The sequence below is a fragment of the Panulirus ornatus genome, chromosome 46, assembly GCF_036320965.1.
Source record: "Panulirus ornatus isolate Po-2019 chromosome 46, ASM3632096v1, whole genome shotgun sequence".
NCBI lineage: Eukaryota > Metazoa > Arthropoda > Malacostraca > Decapoda > Palinuridae > Panulirus > Panulirus ornatus.
In genome coordinates this window covers 35,504,658-35,527,052 of record NC_092269.1, presented here as the reverse complement: position 1 = coordinate 35,527,052, position 22,395 = coordinate 35,504,658, and the positions used below count along the sequence as shown (strand labels likewise).

General features: G+C 43.5%; 1 protein-coding gene across 15 annotated transcripts in view; it reads right to left on the bottom strand.

Moving 5' to 3' along the window:
- The window catches only part of LOC139763229 (dystrophin-like), a 304,285-nt gene that overhangs the window by 121,664 nt on the left and 160,226 nt on the right, over positions 1-22,395 (bottom strand). The window contains exon 2 of one of the 15 annotated variants that reach the window (XM_071689098.1): positions 3,710-4,287. The exons of the other annotated variants lie outside the window; for them this stretch is intronic. Coding sequence (XP_071545199.1) covers positions 3,710-3,806 — 97 coding nt within the window. The 5' untranslated portion in view covers positions 3,807-4,287. The remainder of the gene's footprint in view (positions 1-3,709; positions 4,288-22,395) is intronic. 15 annotated transcript variants of the gene reach the window in all.

Genomic DNA, 22,395 nt, shown 5'->3' with positions numbered 1-22,395 from the left:
GGTCTGCGCAACCTACCTTCAACTTGACCTAGAGACATGACATCTCTCGAATGGCCTCACTCAGGTAAAACCAGACACAAGGCTGGCTTACATAAGACAACTTAAACTTACAAACAGTTGATAAACTTTCAAAAATTTCATCTACAGTAAATGGCTCTAATTCTTACACGCCTTGACTGATATTAAACACATCTCATCATGATCTTTAATTATACTGAATTCTATTATATTTCTTTCATCTCTATTCCTACGCTTAACTAAATATCCCATACTTAACTTAGTATTCCATACGTAAGCGAATAAAAATCCTTTAAATTGGAAAACTGAATAAATTCAAGACATAAGTGAATTACGGTGGAAAGGAATTGCTTCGACTAACATAATTTTCCTGAGAGATAGAACGATCATTCTCGTGTTGTACTTTCCGCCATAATTCACACATATGAAATACCTGGACGCAAGGAAAGTAATTACGGCAACCTATGCTACACTCTAGCTTTTATGAGGCAGACCTTGTGATGTTGTTTATGTGGGGGGGTTGGTTTCCATGACAAGTTGGAGGCTATGGTTATGACCAACACGTTCATGTTATTCCAGGGTTGAATTGTGGTGCGTGTGTGTGTGTGTGTGTGTTGGTAAACAACATATTATTCTTCCTAGCACGTCCGGACACCAAATGGATGAAAATTCCCCCTGTGAATACGTGATGTTACACACCCCTTTGCAGATGCACAGGAAAATATCCGGAACAACACATTTTTGATATCTTTCAAAAATTGATGTGTAGAATTTGCCGATTATTTCACTTTCTTATACCAAATATATATATATATATATATATATATATATATATATATATATATATATATATATATATATATATTTCTTTCAAACTATTCGCCATTTCCCGCGTTAGCAAGGTAGCGTTAAGAACAGAGGATTGGGCATCTGAGGGAATATCCTCACCTGGCCCCCTTCTCTGTTCCTTCTTTTGGAAAATTAAAAAAAAAAACAAGAGGGGAGGATTTCCAGCCCCCCGCTCCCTCCCCTTTTAGTCGCCTACTACGACACGCAGGGAATACGTGGGAAGTATTCTTTCTCCCCTATCCCCAGGGATAATATATATATATATATATATATATATATATATATATATATATATATATATATATATATATATATATATATAAGTTTACATGTATACTGGTGGTTTTAGACATATACCTTTCAGAATGTAAATCTTGTGTCGTCTTACATTCGCCCATAATACTCTTTGGTACACACTAACACGCTAAACAACAAGGCTACTGTGAGCACCACCATGTTCCTGCATTTCCGGCATCACTTAACGGAACGTAATGAAAAGAAAAGAGTTTTGCAAATGGCGGCTCCTTGGCGGTTTGATGTGCCTGGGTCAGAAGAGAGAGAGAGAGAGAGAGAGAGAGAGAGAGAGAGAGAGAGAGAGAGAGATAACGTCTGTTGAGTCATCTGGTATGAATTTCTGCCCGGAGCTGTGGTGGTGGTGAGGCAGCCCGGGGAGGCCGGCTGACCCCGGCCAACGGCCGCTAGTCAATGCAGCAGACTGACTCCCTCACCTCCCGCAGAGAGAAATGAAATTACCCCACCTTTAGTTGGTGATTCCCGAGACTAGGCTACAGTCCTGTCCCCATGCACTCCCCATTTACCCAGAGTGAGGAACTAGGCTATTCCCCAGTCCCCATGCACTCCCCAGTTACCCAGAGTGAGGCACCAGGCTACTCCCTAGTCCCCATGCACTCCCTAGCTAACCACTTTCCAGTTCTCATCCACTCCCAGGCCTTTCCATATTAGGCTACTCTCCAGTCCCCACCCACCACTGGCCTTCCCATATTTAGCTACTCCCCACCCACTCCGTACCTTCCCCATACTAAGCTACTCCCCACCCACTCCCTACCTTCCTGTACTAATCTCCTCTCCGTTCCCCACCCGCCCTGCCCTCCAAATCATACACACACTCGTGCTTCAGAAGGCACAAAACAGGGCACGAGTTTCGTCCCTGGCGAGATACACCCACACATATGTAAACACTGAAGAACAAAGTCCGTGCCTTAAAAACAACTGGAATTCGTTCCAGAGAAGCAGAACAAAATATACGAGAGAAACAAAAGGATAACGAAGACACAAACTACAGACATTTCTAGGATCATAAGAGACTAAAACATGGAACACTTCTGGTCCCCTCGGAGCCACAAAGCCCCAAGAGAGACTCCAGTCCCATCCATCAGTACACAGTATGAACGTCCTTCTAAACTAAAACACGACACTGCTGCACAAAAAGGTCCAGAGGACGGCAACCAAGATGGTATCAGAATTAACACAGCTGACTTAAAATGAGAGACTACAGGCCATAAATTTGTCCCCCGTGGAAGGGAGGAGAGTGAGGGGTGACTTGACCACAACCTTTAAGTTTCTCAACAAGTCTGGTGACGCCAACAGTGACCAGTTCTTCCACAGATACAAACACAGAACGACCAGAGGCCGTGACTCGAATTCAAGCCAGAAACTTGTTAGAGAAGACGAAAAGAAGTTCTGTTATAGCATAACAAGTGTATGAATGGAATAAACTAGGTGGCTATTCTACGAATGCTGCCACACATAAGTTTAAAAAGTGGTGTGAAAGCAGTTACACACACAGAGTACGCGGGAGCATATAAATATGCTCCACCAGAAATATATCACCAGCCAACCACTCACTCCCACACTTCAGTCCTGTGTGTCACCACTTTCGTCCAACTACTCCTCTGCCACTGACCATATATACAGTGAGAGTGCACATGGTCTCAGAAGAACCCTCAAATCCTTGAGAAAGAGTTGAAAGATGTTTTGGTTAGTTGATGTAGCTTGACGCTAACGACCTTAATGACCCTGGCAGTTGATAGGCCTCTAAATCCCAAAACAACCAAACCACCCACCCACTGTAGCCACCCCGTTTATGAAAAAAATAGGGTGAGACGTGGGATGGGGATAACTAATTACCCTTCCAAGTTCGCCATGTGTTGGGCTAACGCTTAGAGACACACAAAAAACAAGGGCCCTGTGATGTCGCTGTGGACTCCGTGATGAAGCAGTCAGAACACTCGTCTCAGAAACAAAAGGACAAGGGTTCTATCCCCAGGCAGAGTGACACGGACGGGGGAAGATCGCCCTACAAAGATTGCCTGTAAACTCCAAGCAACTCGTTAGGGTTACTAATAAAGCGAGGCAACTTGACTGTACATGCAAAGAGTGAGGAAACTTGAGGCCAGTACAACATAGAACAAAGGTGGGGTTCAGAAAACGAAAAACAACAATCTCAGATTAAGACAACTTGTGTAGAACAACACAGTAAGACAACTACAACAGAACTACATAAAGTAACACAAACTTGAAGAGGATAGGGTAAGTCATCTAGAGTAATACGGTGTAGGGTAAGACAAAAACAACAGAACTGCAGAGTAAAACAATTAAAGAACTAGATAGAATAGGACAACCATAGTAGAACTATAAAGGGCAAGGCAACTAGAGTAGAACTGCATAGGGCAAGACAACCATACAACTGCGTAGGGTAAGACAAATGTAGTATAACTGTACAGAGTAAGACATCTAGATTATGGCTCCTTTGATAAAGACATGATTATCACAACCTTACTAAGTCTGATCTTTCTTGAAGTTGCTGATTCCATTTACTTACTTGCCAGCTGCTTGCGAGTGAGCGTGCTGCACTTATGCTGCTTCTGCTGCTGCTTCTGCTGTTCGTCATGCTGCTGATGCTGCTTCTTCCTGGGCATGACTGCGTGGTTGGCAAGTGCACACGCTAAGGTCGAGTACTAAGAGTTCGAGTCTTAGTGGGTATGGGAAAGGTATGCTTCTTGCCTCCTATTGAGAGGCTATTGGAAGCCACACCCTCCGTCGTGGGTATTCGACCTTGCTCACATCAGCTGTTGTTTGTGGTGGCGGCTGAACCGTCCGTAAGGCGTCCCGAGCGTATCCAGTCCTCTCAATAACTCTACAGTTTGTTTACTTTGGCAGTGTGCTTAGGCAAGGTACAGACAGTCTGCGGTGGCGGTACACACCCTGGCTGGCCGTACCCTACAACCCGTCTGCAGGCACCTTAACGATGGTTGACAGGGTCTCCTTTTCCTTGAGATTTTATTTTCATAAATTGAATTGATCGGTCACATTAGAGTTTCCCCGTGACACATGTATTCGTGGCTCTCACAACGTCAACACAGTCTCTGTCCATCAAATACCCTGATCTTGCCTTCTCTTCTACTCCACACATAAGATGAAATTAAAACACCATTTATCCGTACAATTTATCCAGTCGCCTTAAGGCTGTATCATGTGGTACGAATTATATATACATATATATATATATATGTATAACACCAGAAATTCTTTTACTGGGCTCCTGCAGTTTCAAGGTTGCACGATAATCAATAGCAGAAAATTGTTGGACTCTTGGAGTTAAAAAAAAAAAATTCCTCCGGAAGATTGCACTTCTTTTCAGCATCTGACAATGAGATAACCTCGCTGAAGGCGAGTTTAAACCTGTGGCGTAATCTCATGCAAACGGACTCCAATAACATTACAAATAATGAAATAAATAAACAATTTCATGCTTTGGTTACTAGTAAATAATGACAATAAATCGGCGTGTTCTGTCAATGAAAAGCAACACAATGTGTGTGAGTGTGACTCTGTTCAGCGAACAGAAACACTCGCTGGTGAAGAGAATGTCTTACTTGGTTACCGCCGCAACACACAATGTCTCAGCCTTTCTCCATATCTGTTGGCTAATGACGCTACCGATATCTTCCACTTTTAACAGCATTTGCTAAATCTTCGACTTATGTCTAGTACCCTCGTGCATTGTACTTACATCAACGTGTATTAGAAAACATTAATTAATCTATTGTAAGCTGACCTAGGACGGTGGTGATTAGATTTAGGTTAAGGTTGGGATGCAGACATCTGAAAGAACGAAATTGCCTGCAGCTGCCGCGCCGGCCAACGTCGTCTGGGGAGGTTAGCAACGCCGGTCGCAAAAGGACAGCATCATGCAGGAGGAACCTGACTATTTACACAGCTCCGGCAGCAGCAGAAACTAAATATAATCTGCATTCCAGAATCAAATGTAATTACACTTGCTTGAAACTGTTTATATTGTACACACGCAACTGTAATCAAGAAAATCACGCAACTAATATTGTTCTTATTATCATTACTGTACTCTTACGAGGCCATAAAAGGCCTCACTGCAACTTCGAGGCTTGCACTCCATGTAGCAGCATGGTAAGACGGGTTTTACTGGAGTAGAAAGAACCATGACGAAGTCCAGTGAGGATGATGTAGCCTCGTAGAAGGTGACCTCGAACGTGGAGTCACCGCTTAAAGAAGTCTCTTACCATCCCAAGACAATCACATGTTTACCAAATGGCGTCCTAGCTACGTCTCTTCGTTGTATATCAATTGTTATATTTCTCTCTTGTGTTTCCCCTGATGATGTGACTATTACACGAAAGTGCACTTGGGAACTTATCGTGTTTCATCTTCCCCGTAGATGTGTGTGTGTGTGTGTGTGTGTGTGTGTGTATGTGGTGTGTGTGTGTGTGTGTGTGTGCACGCGCCATACATGGAAAGCTATGTGGATCAGCTGAAACTTCTTTCATGTTTACAAAATTTATAATAAAAGATCTTACTTTCAACAAACGTGAAGCAGCACCTGTCCCTTCCCCTCTCCCTCCCGACGGGGCCATTGTCGTGTAGGTGGCGTCTGTCACATTAACCCTAATTCCCGAGCAGCTGGCCTCACCGTAACACAATGCCAGCAAACATTTACACCAACGAACACTTAGGATTTTATTTTTCTTTAGTGCTAGTGGTCGCTCTTTAATAATTCTTCGATGATCCAATACATATCGATGAATAAACTTACTGCACACTCACCAGTTGACTCTTAGGATATAAAAGGACAGTTAAGCTTTGCTTGGTTAACATTATAGAGTATAAAAAGGACAGTTAAGCTTTGCTTGGTTAACATTATCAAGCTTCAACGAGGCGAGTTGTCCTTCAAATCTGACGATCGTTGAAAGAGAAAAATTTGCACAAAACTACCCTCACCTGCCATTCTTTGGCGAAATTTACCTTATCTAATCTTTACCCCAAGTTCAAATCCGAGTTACGCCGACCTAAAGTAGCCTAACGCAAACTTCAGCTCGCCGTTCACGTCGGCTGGAGTGTCAAAGCCTTACCTCAACCACGTTTAGCCTATGCGTCGGTGTCACTTCCCGACGGCTGGTACTTGATATCTAATTGACTCCTTATTGTGCGAGTTCATCCTCCCTCTCCCTTGGTCCTCTCCTTCCTCTCCCTCCCCCAACAGCCTCCTCTCACTTCCCTCTCTGTGGGAATGAATGGCATCCTTTTTTTTTTTTTTTCTCAGCTCTTTCGTCATCTGCCTAACTTAAAGGAACGAATTTGACGACCAATCATTTCGTCTTCTCTGACTTACCTGATAATCGATTACAAAATACAGGAATAAAAATCAGCTGCTACGAAACACTACCTATAACAAAATAATTTCTTTTTCTGACAAAGTACCATCTCACATCTAGGTATGGTTACAAACACTAATCTAATTCACAAACGTAGTAAAAAAGAATAAAAAGTTTGTTAAATCGTCATAACCGTATTCGCTGCTTTACTGATAAAAGCGACCTGAAGGATCTCATGGTCGAGCACATACTCCTAAGTGTCCTCTCTAATCAGTCCTTTCTACTCTACCATTTCTTTCACAAGCAGATGAATCACAAAGAGCGCGATCGGATATTCAGTGAGTGAACAGATGGATATTTGATCACCTCAAAGCCGTCTGGCTCAGGCTTCAAGAAATTTTTCACATAAGCTTCAGGTTTTATAAACGTCCCACAAAAAGTACAGTCCTTACTTAATATCAAGATAATTCCCGACGAGTATTTCCAAGAAATTCTTTTCAGAATCATAACTTCGCTATCACTTTTTTTTTTTTTTGAGGACGGACAAAATAGCATCTACTGTCCGCATGAATCATTTTTATCTGCTGAGCTATTATGTTGATATTTCCATTGAGATAAGCGAGTGTACGCAGCCTTTCAGACCATCACTACTCAGCCTCTTTGCAACGTGACAACGGCAAAACAAGAACGCCACACAAAACTATTTGCACACAACGTCGAATCTTCAGATGAGGATCGTATTTCTACTCATCCTGACCTCCTCCATTATAAATGGTCGACCGTCTCTCTTGGTATCACCATTTCAAACATCCTCTAGCCACAATTCACTCACCTTTGTCCTTCGTTTTCTTAGTCTGCCTTTTCCTTTCACCCTTGCAACCGTATAAAACCGTACATCATCAACCACTCATCAACAATACGTCCCATATGACCAAACCATCTTCAAAGGCTTTCATTTACTCCCGTCCGCCACTGACCCCTCTCACACCATATTGATTTCTCATCTTCCACTCTATTCCACCATGTTCTTCAAGCTGCTGTTATCAAACAATGGGTTGAAGTATATTCCTCTTATTCCTTTTCGATTCAAACTTACGCAAATTAAATTTTCCTTGTCACTGCAGCTTCCAGAGGTCATTAATGCATTCTTCCAGGATCGCCCAACATTTTAGTAGCTTTCAAAATGATATTCTAAGTGAATATCACTCTTGCATACTGATGACTGAGGGCTATCTGGGTCAACACCGAAATACACTATTTCACTATGAACAAAAATATACATATATTCGCTGTACAGCAGGTAATCAGGTACCACAGATTTTACAAGCAACTTCGTCAAGGTAACAGACACCATTTTTTACAGCCTCGCCGGATTGGCTGATTATTCAGAATTATCTGCCGCGTCAACACCTGAGCAGGGCTGGCTAGGCTGGAATGATGATATAAACTTTTCGAACTAACTTTCAGTGTCAACAAGCCTGTCTTCGTGTGTACGCGGGCTATATCGTAACGTCCGAAATTACTACTGGTGAAATCTAAAGTTCTGTAAACATTAAAAATACAAAAAAAAATCTACATTTTCCTTATATCGACGTAGCTACAACCATTACTGTCCTACTATCATGTAAAATATCCCATTCCATCATGCCTAGTGTCAAATATATTGTTACACGTATCATTAGTGCCCTAGTGTCATGCAAAATATTTCTATTCCAGCATGTCCGGTAAGGATTTTGCTATACGTTTGACGGTTGGTGGTGTGAGCAGCTGAGGAAATTAGATTTTCTGCTTGTTATCCACTTGCCTGCCGGTTTCAGCAGGACAGCGCCACCCGAGCTAGGTAAGACCATTATGCCGAGTGGACCAGCTGTGTCTACCACCTAGTTTAGCCTCGCTCTCCAACTCCCACGCACCTGCTCTGTGACCGGCTGCGCTATTCTCTCACCTAATACTTCAACTGACTTCTAGTTCAAAGCTTTTGTTCGCCAGAGGTGAATAATAATCTACGCACCTAATTAAGGGGAAAGGATTATCTGTCTCATAATCATAATACTAAAAAATAACATTTCATTCGGTCATCGCGAATTCAACGAAAACATTTGATGTATCATGTTTGTATCTTTTACTTTTTCATCGAGGAATTTAGTCGCTAAGGCTGGGAGAGGTTAGCAGGTTATTTCATTATATATATATATATATATATATATATATATATATATATATATATATATATATATATATATATATATATACACCCGAAGACACCTTCTCCAGGGATTCTCGTAGCTTCAATTCAAGCTGCGTTGCATAAGTTGGGAAAGGATGCTCTCCTTTGGAGGAAGTTCGACATGATTGTAGTCCGATGATGCAACTTCGCTGATGTGACTTTTTACTCTCGGCGTAGCCACAAGCTGAGGGAGTCCGGCAACGCATATCTATATATATATATATATATATATATATATATATATATATATATATATATATATATATATATACTCGCAACGCCACTTTTAGGACAGATATAGGGTATGGTACAAAGATTACAAAACTCCACGTCGACAATCACGGCATACACTACAAGCGCATTATTATAGCCATAACGAGAATCATGATCATGAAAAGAGCATCAGCTGCGCCCATTTTCTCCAGGCGCTCAGTGTTCTTAAGCTTCTTAAGTGCGTTACGCTCACTTTCAGGGTTCACGTCAGCTGCTTTATTACCTTTACACCAAAGGAGTATAAAGAAATGCCAGCAGCAACAGACCACTAAGTCCTTTCGAGGCTGTTGATAAAGAGATCAATAACTGAGGAGAAATACCTGGAAACTTTAAGCCAATACCGTCAGTCGAAGCTTTGAAGCAGAATATCTTCATTAAAAAAAAAACATATATATGGTATTACTTTCCACTACTATTCCAGATAAATCGTACGTTAACAATTCTGTTGAAGAAGAGGTGCTTTGTCTAATTCGAAACAAAACGTTTGACCGCCAGTCTGTATCACGTAACAAGTGAAAAAAAGAAAGACAAATCCAGCCTTAACGAGCTGCATAGATCAAAACTGCCAGAGCCTTTTATCATTTTGAATGCGTGTATTCAATCACCATTAACCCCTCCTTTTTCTAAACTAAATATGTTTAGGTCTTCCAAACAGCTCTCACTGCATTATATATATTGGAAAGGATCACAATTTTGCGCGGGATCAAGATATTCCTATGAGTCCACGGGGAAAATGAAACACGAAAAGTTCCCAAGTGCACTTTCGTGTAATAATCACATCATCAGGGGAGACACAAGAGAGAAATATAACAGTCAGTTGATATACATCGAAGAGACGAAGCCCAAATGGCGTCCTAGCTTCGTCTCTTCGATGTATATCAACTGACTGTTATGTTTCTCTCTTGTGTCTCCCCTGATGATGCGATTATTACACGAAAGTGCACTTGGGAACTTTTCGTGTTTCATTTTCCCCGTGGACTCATAGGAATATATATATATATATATATATATATATATATATATATATATATATATATATATATATATATATATATAAGTCGTTCTAACTCTCTGTAATCTAATGCACAGCGTCCTTTCACTGCAGTAGTTGATGAAGCAACGATCCCCTCTTATCCTATCAACAATAATGTCCCTCAGGGTTTGCCCTATCATCTACTCTCTATTCTTTCCATAAATTATCTTCTCAGCTCAGCTTCTTACCCTACTCATTCTTACGCAGATGATTCCTCCCTACATACTTCAACTCACTTTCCCACTCCCTCCCCACTCTGACACTCGTCTTTTTCAAAGTGAACATAATTATCTGTCTCCTCACTTAATTCGGACTCGAGCAGCTTTCCTGAATGGGGAAGCAGAAACCAGGGTTAAATTCAACAGCGCTAAAGAGCAATTTCTATTTTTTTTCTCTTTCCTTCTAAACGCCACTCGCTCCCTTCTGTTCATTTTCAAAACAGCAACTGAACCCTGGAATGAACAAGATGATCATAACAATACATCCTCCACTGTATCTCGCAAACCGCAGAAAATCATCTCAAAATCTGCCTCTCAAAAGGTGGGGGGGGGGGGGGGGGGGGGTGTTATGCAAGTGCCGCCAGTACTTCACTTTTGAGTACCCACTCCATAATCATCCACAAATCTGCCCGCACATCTGGGGGTTGCTCTTCCTCACTTCTTTAACAGTCGTCGCTGGGGAACCAAAAGCTTCCCGTCTCATTAATTCTCCATGTATAACCTCGCCAACCATCCCCTTTTTCTCCGCCGGGATGTTCCAGCCCTCCCCCCGGTTCTGCAAGTATCACCTTGGCTACCGTTCCCGAGAGGTCTGTCTCTGTGGGGGTGTGTTCCACCCTGGCATGCGTCTGGCTGCTGCTCCCCATAATTTCTGTGGAAATCGGTCACACGAATATTGACCGTTATAATACATCCTTCCTTCGACCAGCGAAGCTCTATAGATCCTGCCTCTTACCTACGAAAACATAATGGCCCTTACAGGATTTGTTAATTCTTTTGCCCTATTTTCTCTTCAACTGAGATGGTCATGAGATGGGTAAGCTTTGACCGGGCCATATCATTTACACATACACTAACGCATTTCATATTATATATATATATATATATATATATATATATATATATATATATATATATATATATAAACCTTGCCTCACCACATATAACTCTGCAAAATGATCACTACCCTCTCCCATTCCGTGGGTCGCATACTCCCAACCCACAAATTGCTCCCATTGCCAAAATGCATTATCCTCTTGGTTAGCGAGTCTATCTTCTCTTTTATAGAAAATAAAATCTCTAGATATTCATCCATGTACCTGACCAAGAAAGTACAAAGTGTGACTAAAACAAAACCATCATTGATGCCCCAAGAGAAAAACTCTTAGCCTAGCCCGACTGGCGGCGACGGCGGTACGTTGTTTGCCGCACAAGCCCAACTCCTCCCAGCATGTCTTTGTCATTCTATTGTTCTTCTGTTGATGTCTTCTTTTTGTGGAGCCTCTATAGTGACTCCTCTCTTGTCTTCTTCTACCCCCGCACTTGCATGTGCTTTCCGCTTTATACTCTAATTCATATCTTATTTTCACTTTTATTTTTCGTCTTAAACCACCGCCGCTCAAAGTTAATATGCAACGTTCACCGTTTCCAGTCCTATGTAATCTTATCTTTTTGATAACTACGGTTCATTATTATTACAACGTTAACAATCTCATTACATATTTCGTTTACATCTCCTTAAAATGGAGTTATTTGAATACAGTATATTCTGTTCACCAATTTACCTCTTTTTTATTGAAGATAAATCATTTATACTCAATATAAACAGTCTTTGCTCAACAAAAAAAAAAGTAAAACTCTGCCAACAAGTAAGAAAAATAAAGAGATTAAGCTGACAACCTTAGCTGAACTTTGAAGTTGTTTCCATAAAGCTTAATTCTTTTTTACATCAAGTTTTAAGATTTTGCAAACTCATGTCTTAAGAAGCTTGTCTCACCGTGAAATTGACTTCTCACTCACTTATATCTTGTCCCCATCCCAACACCTCTCACCCTACTGCCACTCTCCCTTGCCTATTCTCCAATTAGAAATTACCTTCATCCCTACATCTCTTCCCCCATACAATCCCCATAACCTGTTTCTCACGTCTCATCCACTTCTATTCCATGTGACCCAAAACTCTCTCGTCAGCTCTCTCGTTGTCATACAGTCTCATGGACTTGGACGGTCATCCCTAATTCTTGCCATACCTCTCAACCACTCCCAAATCTTGCCTCCATTCTCCTCACCCAGGTTTCATCGTCACATCTCGTATTCTTAAGTCCGACACTCACGCCAATTCAGTTCTTACACTTGTTAATATTGCTTACATCTTCCATCATCATCATGTCCACTCACCAGACACACGCACACTTGAACACCTTTACTACACTTTAGCAGAGAAGTCCGCGCGAAGAAAAAAATCTTTCAAGCACTGCTTTACTCAATTTGAAAAATACAAGAAACACTACGACTTCAAAAATAAATACTCATTTATACAACGGCTACAATGAATCATAATTCTATCACACCCAGTCCTTGTCAATATCACCTCCTAAAGTATTTGGATCAACATAAAGAAATCAAAATACACAAATAGTGACCTTCAACGTTACACGGAGTTGCCACAGAACGAACTTCAGCGCTACGTTGCTCTCTCACGAAAAGGAAAAAAAAAAAAAAAATCACACGTAAACTTTCCAAAGAACAAAAGGAGGAAGAGTCGAATGTTTAACTTAAGTAAAATCATTTGTCATGAAGATTAATGTAACCATGACTTCAAAACTTTGTGAATCATGATTTAACAATTTGAGTGTCATGACTAGGACTTTTCAGAAGGATGACTTTAATTTCAAAAGACTGTGTCGCGATAACAGATTACTGTAACACTTCTGTAAACGGTCGACCAATTATGAATGGTAATTAAGTCACCTTGGTAATCAAATCGCCTGGGGAATGTTATATACTCCCTTAAGTTCATAAAACTCAATGCAGTGTTAACTAAACACTTGAATTAGATCATCAATCACAGTTTCTTCAGTACGACTGCACCTGACTTTTATTTAAAACGAGCACAACAGACGAAACCACTGGTGCAAATATCAACTCACAGAAATCCAGGACTATCAAGCACATTTTACCGCATTATGATGTATATATCTGGAAAAATCCGGCCGGTTTTATCTGCAGCGATAAATTCATTGCACTGCTTAAAATCCAGCCCGTTTCCTGCATCCCCGATTTTCGCGCTTGCCTTCATATTAAACTTTTCCATCTCTCTCTCTCTCTCTCTCTCTCTCTCTCTCTCTCTCTCTCTCTCTCTCTCTCTCTCTCTGTTCACCTCTTCATCTACTCTTCACTGATCCTCCGCCCTCTCCCAGTTCTCCCCTAGCACCTCAATCTTATATTCTTTTCCATCCCCGTCTCTGACATAATCCCCCCTGGCTCCAATTTTCCCCTCTCCACCCTTCAAGTTTCGTCCAGCCCTCCAGCTGCTAAAGTACCTCATCCGTGCCCTTCTATGGTTACTTCTTAACCCCATCCTATCTCACCCCTCCTCCCTTGCAACCGTTCCTGCAAGATGATGGATCCTTACCCAAACACTGCTCCCACACCTTCCCTCTACCCCGCTGGTGGAGGAGGTAATTTTCACATAGCCCTCCTGTGGGAAGACTTCACCAGGGCAACTACCTCGAAGTAGCTCCAATACAACAGCCTAGCCACCTTCAGCCACCCTAAATGAAGAGTAAAGCGACTTCCGCCCTCGGGTGTACAATCTCCGTTGCACAGTAGTAGAAATAAAAGTCAACTAAACTTCTAGCTGAAAATTATATAACGTAAATGGCACGGTTATTCTCTCAATAAGAACATCAAAGCCTAGCACAGCTCTTGCTTAACACATTTAGGAGTATTTTGATGTATTAGATTCGCTATACGTCTCCAGACTGACACAACCCCACATAAAATAATGACGGTTATTTCTAGATCAATTTCACTGTTAACAGCTGGTAAAGATTTCATCTTCGTTGAGGAGAAAATAAGAGACTATTACGAGTGGGGGGTAGTGTTTATAACACTACCCCCCCACACGTACGGTACTGACGTGTGTGTGTGTGTGTGTGTGTGTGGGTGTGTGTGTGTTCCCTGAGGTTGTCGTCCAGAGAGGGAGCGAGATGTTTGAGGGGGGTCTGAACAAGGTGGTGGAGGCTGCGGCCTAGTAAGACAGTAAGAACAACAGTCCAGGGCATAGATTATCCAATGTGCAGTAATCAATGAAAATTGCCTTTAAGTGTCCCGTCCCGACGACACGACTCAACAACTCTAAAGCGGAGGACAGCTGTTCCAACGCCTCACTTTACAGGATCGAACAGCGGTTTCAACGCCTTTACTTTAAAGCATCGGACAGCTGTTTTAACGCATGCGCTTTAGAGAAGAAAAAAAAAGACAATTCAACGTCCTGTACTTTAAAGGGTTGGCAGCTGTTTTAACGGCTATACTTTCAAGAATCAAACAGGTTTCAACGCTTGTAATTTAGAGAGAGAGAGAGAGAGAGAGAGAGAGAGAGAGAGAGAGAGAGAGAGAGAGAGAGAGAGAGAGAGAGAGAGAGAGAGAGAGAGAGAGCGTGTGCAAAGAGCGTTCACTGTCGCTACTAACACAGTCAAGAAATCTGAGCTGATGGGACCGACTGCAGTCAACGAGGCTACACACGCTGGAATGCACGAGGGGTAGAGGAGTACCATAATCTACACATGGAAAATGATGGAACTCAAAAGTAGTTCCCCATGGGCGAGACAAAGACGCAAGACTGTAAACTATTACCAACGAAATCAAAACATGCAATAGGCTATGGAAAAAAAAATCACATCTGGGCTTAAAGTGTTTCGATGCGCATCCCTCAGTCAACAAAAACACTATGGACTACAAAGAGTATACATTTCTGAAGGGACTCTATACGTATTGACATAGCGTACCTTACCAAGCAGGTAGTATTGTATGCGGCGGCGAAGGAACTAATTACTCACAATCCACACCGTCAACAATGCCAAAAACCAGTGATTTCGGACACATACAGAAACCCCCCAGAATGAAAATAACCGACGCCAGTATATTTCAGCACATATGGCTCTCTCTCAACTTTGGCCATGGGAGGGATGGAAGTGCCAAAGGTAACTTAGGTACGAACTTTGGCCATGGGAGGGATGGAAGTGCTAAAGGTAACTTAGGTACGAACTTTGGCCATGGGAGGGATGGAAGTGCCAAAGGTAACTTAGGAACGAACTTCGGCCATGGGAGGGATGGAAGTGCTAAAGGTAGCTTAGGTACGAACTTTGGCCATGGGAGGGATGGAAGTGCTAAAGGTAGCTTAGGTACGAACGTTAAGTCTCTGTCACGACTATATGCAAGAAAAAATATATACAAATACCCTTTTTTCAAACCCCTCTCGATTTCCCGCCACCCTTTTAACGACTATATCTCAGGGGGCCAAACCACTTTTCTTTTTCTATTTTCCAAGACATTTCATGGCCTGCACTGAACATATAAGACGATACAGCCAGTGTTCATGTCAGGACCAGACCCCCTGACGACAGTACCTGGTATGAGTTGGACGCACTGGCTTTGGCCACAAACACTTAGGAAAGACGAAGAGACTGGAGCAATATATTACCCTATACGCATCCCTCTTTTCTAATCTGATACACAACTTATGCACGGGGAAAAATATAACTGAAAATGTGGGTAAATACATACTATATATATATATATATATATATATATATATATATATATATATATATATATATATATATATATATATATATATGCACATCACATGCAATACGCTAATTAGCGGGTTTTGTCGATTTGTGTTTCGGTCCGTGAGCGAGGCGACTGTGGACTCGAGTGGTCTGAGTGACCTAATGAGATTAGTCTTGATATAATTCCGAGCATCGAGGTAAACACTTGTTTTGCATCTCTCTCTCTCTCTCTCTCTCTCTCTCTCTCTCTCTCTCTCTCTCTCTCTCTCTCTCTACTGTACCTCTCCTCATTCGTTTTCTATTCCATCATAAACACAATTTGCTTTCAGTACCTCGTCTTCACGTCTGTCTTACTGTGTCACAAGCATGACTCAACCTTCGACATATTCTTAAAGCTTTCACTTCATTCTAAGTTACTCTGACCAACTGTCAAGTAATTCTGAGAGATTTCACGGCAGTTTCACCCAATTTCTAGTCACTGTAATAAACTCCAGACACAGCCTCACCGTCGCTCAACGTCTTTTCACTGTCCAGGCAGAAGCTCGCGGCATCAAAGAAAAGCATCTCTGATTTCAGAATCAGTGGGTTTTTTTACCAGGTCTGTCCCAGGTCCGGGAGGCGTCGCCCATCAAGCGTTTGATGCGCGCACAAACTCCACCCAACCCTTACTCCCGCTCCACCACACCCCATGACCACCGTCCACTCCCGTTCCACCAATACCCATTAACACCACCTTCCACACCACACCCCCCGATCCATCACGCCCCACGACCAACGTCCTCCCCAGGCTCCGTCCCTTTCATCCACGCCCCGAGACATCCAATCTCTACCCCCATCCTACTATCACCTCTAAATTCGTAAAACAAACCACCTTGCAAGCAAGAGAAACACTTTGGCACGCACGGAAGAGAAATCTAAGCCGACCCTGGACACGTATGTACAAAGTGCACCACACGATCCAGGCTGTGATGGCTACGTGAGCGAACGGGATGCGGCTTGCAACAGCCACCTTGGTCGACCAATGGCCCAACCTGAAAGCCCTAGTAGGTCCAGCTCAGGCTGTTGCGGGGTAGAAAGCCTGACGACTACTCCAAGGTGAGTGTAAGATAAACGCCATCATCCCCCCAGCAGAATCTTAGAAGTTCTCCCCACCCTCTCGCTTTTCCCCAATCCGCACCTCCTCTCCCCACTTCCCAACAAACATCAGTCCTCACACACCCGCGCTCTCTCTAAACGAAGACTGCCGTCTCCTACACTCATACAACCTCCATACAAACACAGTGCCTCCTCCTCCTATACACATACTCCCTACCGTCACACACACACACACACACACACACACAAACACACACACAGTTCCCACCATCTTCATTGCCACCATCCATTCTTCAGCACATACCAACTTTAATTTACACACTTTGAACTGCTATTCTTACTACAGCTGTATAAGTGGGCTTATCGCAAGGCCCCTATTATGCCTCCCACAGTGGAACACTAACAAGACAATGTGGTACCTGAGGGAAAGTACTTGTGTTTCTTAATGTTAGAATATGTTTAAGTATATCACTGTATTTAAAGACATTAGAACATACGTTTTCATATCACAATGAATGATCAAGTTGGGTCACACACTGACGAATTTTCATGTTCAGTTTAAATGACAATACTAATAATAATAATAATAATAACAATAATAATAATAATAATAATAATAATAATAATAATAATAATAATATTATTATTATTATTATTATTATTATTATTACTATATACTATTCCTTTTCTATCATCACTAATTCATACAAGTATAAGAAGAAGCTGAGGAAATTTCCAACGGCGAGAGTTCTCGAAGATTATCTTTATGGAATCTTTTCTTCCCAGCTGTATATACATGAGAGCAAAACACTTGTGATGATAAGTGAATAAAGAAGGACGGACAGACACACTCTTACCACACACCACCTCAAAAATGTTCACCATAAAACATAAACAAAACAAAAAAAGGCGTTTTCTATAGTTCTGCTACGAGTTGTATTAATAAACTCATTAATTTGCGTCAATTGTGTGGGGCATGGTATTTCTCTCTGCCTATAGCCAGTGTGGTATAAATCCCTCCCCCCCAAAAAAAAAGTTTCTTTAAATAATATTCAAATTTATACGCATATCTGCCCCAAACTCAACACGGTGCCATACGCCATAAGTATTTCTGCATAGGGGTATCTGTGGCGTATGAAGCTTCTATCGCGTATTGTTCTCGAGCTAGGATGCTAACAAGGTGGGTGTCCAAACAGACAGACGCGGGAATGAAGACATGATGCGCCCCACATACACACCTCTGTACTGGCGGGACACAAAGACCATGGGGGTCTCTGCCATACTCTGGTTGAAAGTGATCAAATAATGGCAATAGAAAAAAATCATACCAAAAAGTTTTTTTAGCAGTTACGGGAACACACAAACACACACACACACACACACACACACACACACACACACACACACACACACACAACTACGCTAGAAAGAACACGTTAATACCATTCTTAAAATTCCTCAGATCTTCTTAACATTCTTCGTCGACTCGAGACACTTGACCTCCGTGCGCCCACATAACTTTTCATTACCCCTGAACTCACTCACCTTCGCCTCTACAACACCCACTAACTATTCCCCCTTATCCACCACACAGTAAAGTCGAATAGAGAAGGTCAAGGAAGAAAAATATATATGCAGTCCCTTTTCAACAACGTATCGAGAAGCGCTCAACACACTGGGTCCCTCCAGACTCCCGTCTAACCACATCAATCCACACCCAGCCAGCAGCAGTTTCGGGGTGAGGCAGCTCCACAACCCGAGATCCCCCGTTCTTAAGCTGATGCTCTCAGCACGAGAGAAGAGCATCGAATCCAACGTACAGACAGCGGCAATGAGCAGCCCCAACCCCAACCACTATGAGAATCATCAATAATCAATTGATTGTATATTAACCTCCATCTTCATGTTGTGTAAAGACTATTGTACCATCTTTCTTGGACCCTAGCGTTTCGTTATCACCCTCATCATCACGCACGAATGTAACCGCACACAAATGCATACACACACTTACACATTTCAATACATACACTGGAAATCTACACAATAAACACTGCAATCATTCCATCCACACATCAAGTATACCCCCACACCGTTTACGTAATAATCATTGCCAACCTTTTTCGTTTTTACCTCCCCTGAAGAGAATCATGCCAACCGTATTCGTTTTAACCTCACGTGAAGAGAATCATAACACCTAGTGAGCCAGCAGGCACTGGTGTTTGTTGCCAAGGTGTTACCGGGCGAACACCACCCACCCCAGGCGGTAACAAGACCCAGCATTATCCATTTAAAGCCATTCTCACAATATCTGTGAAAATGGAAGTCCAGGAATATTATGTCCATTCTGCTGCTTCTGTTTCATACGTTCGCCACCCTACTCTTGCCACACTAATTTATCAAGGGTCTGGTCTCTTCCACTACCACAAACAGCCTCGAAATGATCCAATAGTATATGTTACTGTGTGCTTTTCTTTGAACTCCTTTGTTAATCTATACTTCACACACTGAATACATCCCATTCCCCTTTACTAATCCACCACACACAGATCTAACGCCACACCACACAACCACTACACAGCACACTAAAAAAAAAAAGATCATAGAGGTCCGAAAGTTACACTAAGGCACCATACCATGCCATAAATATCTCCCCTACACTAATGTAATCCAACACACACACACACACACACACACTTCACAGCCTCCCTCCGCCACCTCCCCATCAACACACTGTCCCATTACACTTTCGTTCAGCGGGTTAGTCACTTTACACCCACTCGGCGCATCGTTTGTCACCGCCCATCTCCACCACCTCCGTGCACACGCCACATATCCCTACCACCCACTACAACCCCCCTACCCACGTAAACGCCACACACACACCTACATAAAGCTACACACGCCCCGACCACTCACCCCTGTAAACACACCAGACGCCTTTCATCACCCTTGTACTCACGCCATACACCCCCGCCACCCACTCCATACACATGACGCGCACATTCCCACCGACCCACCTTCTTCACCCACTCCCACCACCCACAACCACATGCCAGTACACTACATTCACGACCACAACACACAAACACACACACACCTCCGCGTCTCAAATGCACGACCCATCCGTCGTGTCATTGTTGCCAGACACAGGCTAGGGCTATAGATAGCGATGGGGGGCCTTGCCCCTCCACCTCCTGTTGATAATGAACACCAAATGTAAACTTCACCGGCAGAATTACCCACCCCCCTACAGCATTATGTACTTAGTAAAGTCAAGAGATAATTCCTACTGAACATAAGGAGAAAGTTGTATACACTTCGTTCATGACAATGTTCGTTATCTGCATCTGATAACTTGAAAAAAAGGTACCCTAACTTTGCTTACTATTAACAGTTCGTTTATCATAGACCTTGTTACGTATACGCCAATCACTCGTTGCTCAACTTTCGGAAATAGTTCACACACACACACACACACACACACACACACACACACACACACACACACACACACACACTATGCAACTTGTGCCAAATATTTACTGCACTGTTCCCAGTTCCCTCGATACGAGAACTTGTAATGCAACTCAAGTCACTGAGGCCCAGGGCCCGGGACCTTTTGTGTACTCTGTCCCCTCCAGAATGCCAACGCCCACAGTATGGCTTGGAGAGCACAATAAACTCACCACTCCCACGGCAAAAAGAATAAAAATTCAATCTGCAGTGTTGTAACAACAGCCGGCACACGGATACACAGCCACCAGACAGGGTGAAATTTCCACCTCTCTCTTCCCCCCTCTCTCCCTGTTCTCCTGTCAACCCCGACTCACAGAAACATGAGCTTCCGGAGTGCTATGCTCGGGGTTGCGGCCCGGCAATTGAACAAGCCTGGGTTCGAGTCCCAGACGAGGAAGCTAGCTCACGGCCTCTGGTGCTTGAATGGCGTAAAATGGCGTATGTGCGTGCGTGTGTATACACAGGGTTAAAACACAGGACATATACCACGGTGTAAGTCACGGACGACTGACGTACCACGGTGTAAGTCACGGACGACTGACGTACCACGGTGTAAGTCACGGACGACTGACGTACTGCTGTGTAAGTCACGGACGACTGACGTACCACGGTGTAAGTCACGGACGACTGACGTACTGCTGTGTAAGTCGCGGACGACTGACGTACCACGGTGTAAGTCACGGACGACTGACGTACCACGGTGTAAGTCACGGACGACTGACGTACTGCTGTGTAAGTCGCGGACGACTGACGTACCACGGTGTAAGTCACGGACGACTGACGTACTGCTGTGTAAGTCACGGACGACTGACGTACTGCTGTGTAAGTCACGGACGACTGACGTACTGCTGTGTAAGTCACGGACGACTGACGTACCACGGTGTAAGTCACGGACGACTGACGTACTGCTGTGTAAGTCGCGGACGACTGACGTACTGCTGTGTAAGTCACGGACGACTGACGTACTGCTGTGTAAGTCACGGACGACTGACGTACCACGGTGTAAGTCACGGACGACTGACGTACCACGGTGTAAGTCACGGACGACTGACGTACCACGGTGTAAGTCACGGACGACTGACGTACCACGGTGTAAGTCACGGACGACTGACGTACCACGGTGTAAGTCACGGACGACTGACGTACCACGGTGTAAGTCACGGACGACTGACGTACCACGGTGTAAGTCACGGACGACTGACGTACTGCTGTGTAAGTCGCGGACGACTGACGTACCACGGTGTAAGTCACGGACGACTGACGTACCACGGTGTAAGTCACGGACGACTGACGTACCACGGTGTAAGTCACGGACGACTGACGTACCACGGTGTAAGTCACGGACGACTGACGTACCACGGTGTAAGTCACGGACGACTGACGTACCACGGTGTAAGTCACGGACGACTGACGTACCACGGTGTAAGTCACGGACGACTGACGTACCACGGTGTAAGTCACGGACGACTGACGTACCACGGTGTAAGTCACGGACGACTGACGTACCACGGTGTAAGTCACGGACGACTGACGTACCACGGTGTAAGTCACGGACGACTGACGTACCACGGTGTAAGTCACGGACGACTGACGTACCACGGTGTAAGTCACGGACGACTGACGTACCACGGTGTAAGTCACGGACGACTGACGTACTGCTGTGTAAGTCACGGACGACTGACGTACCACGGTGTAAGTCACGGACGACTGACGTACCACGGTGTAAGTCACGGACGACTGACGTACCACGGTGTAAGTCACGGACGACTGACGTACCACGGTGTAAGTCACGGACGACTGACGTACTGCTGTGTAAGTCACGGACGACTGACGTACTGCTGTGTAAGTCGCGGACGACTGACGTACTGCTGTGTAAGTCGCGGACGACTGACGTACCACGGTGTAAGTCACGGACGACTGACGTACCACGGTGTAAGTCACG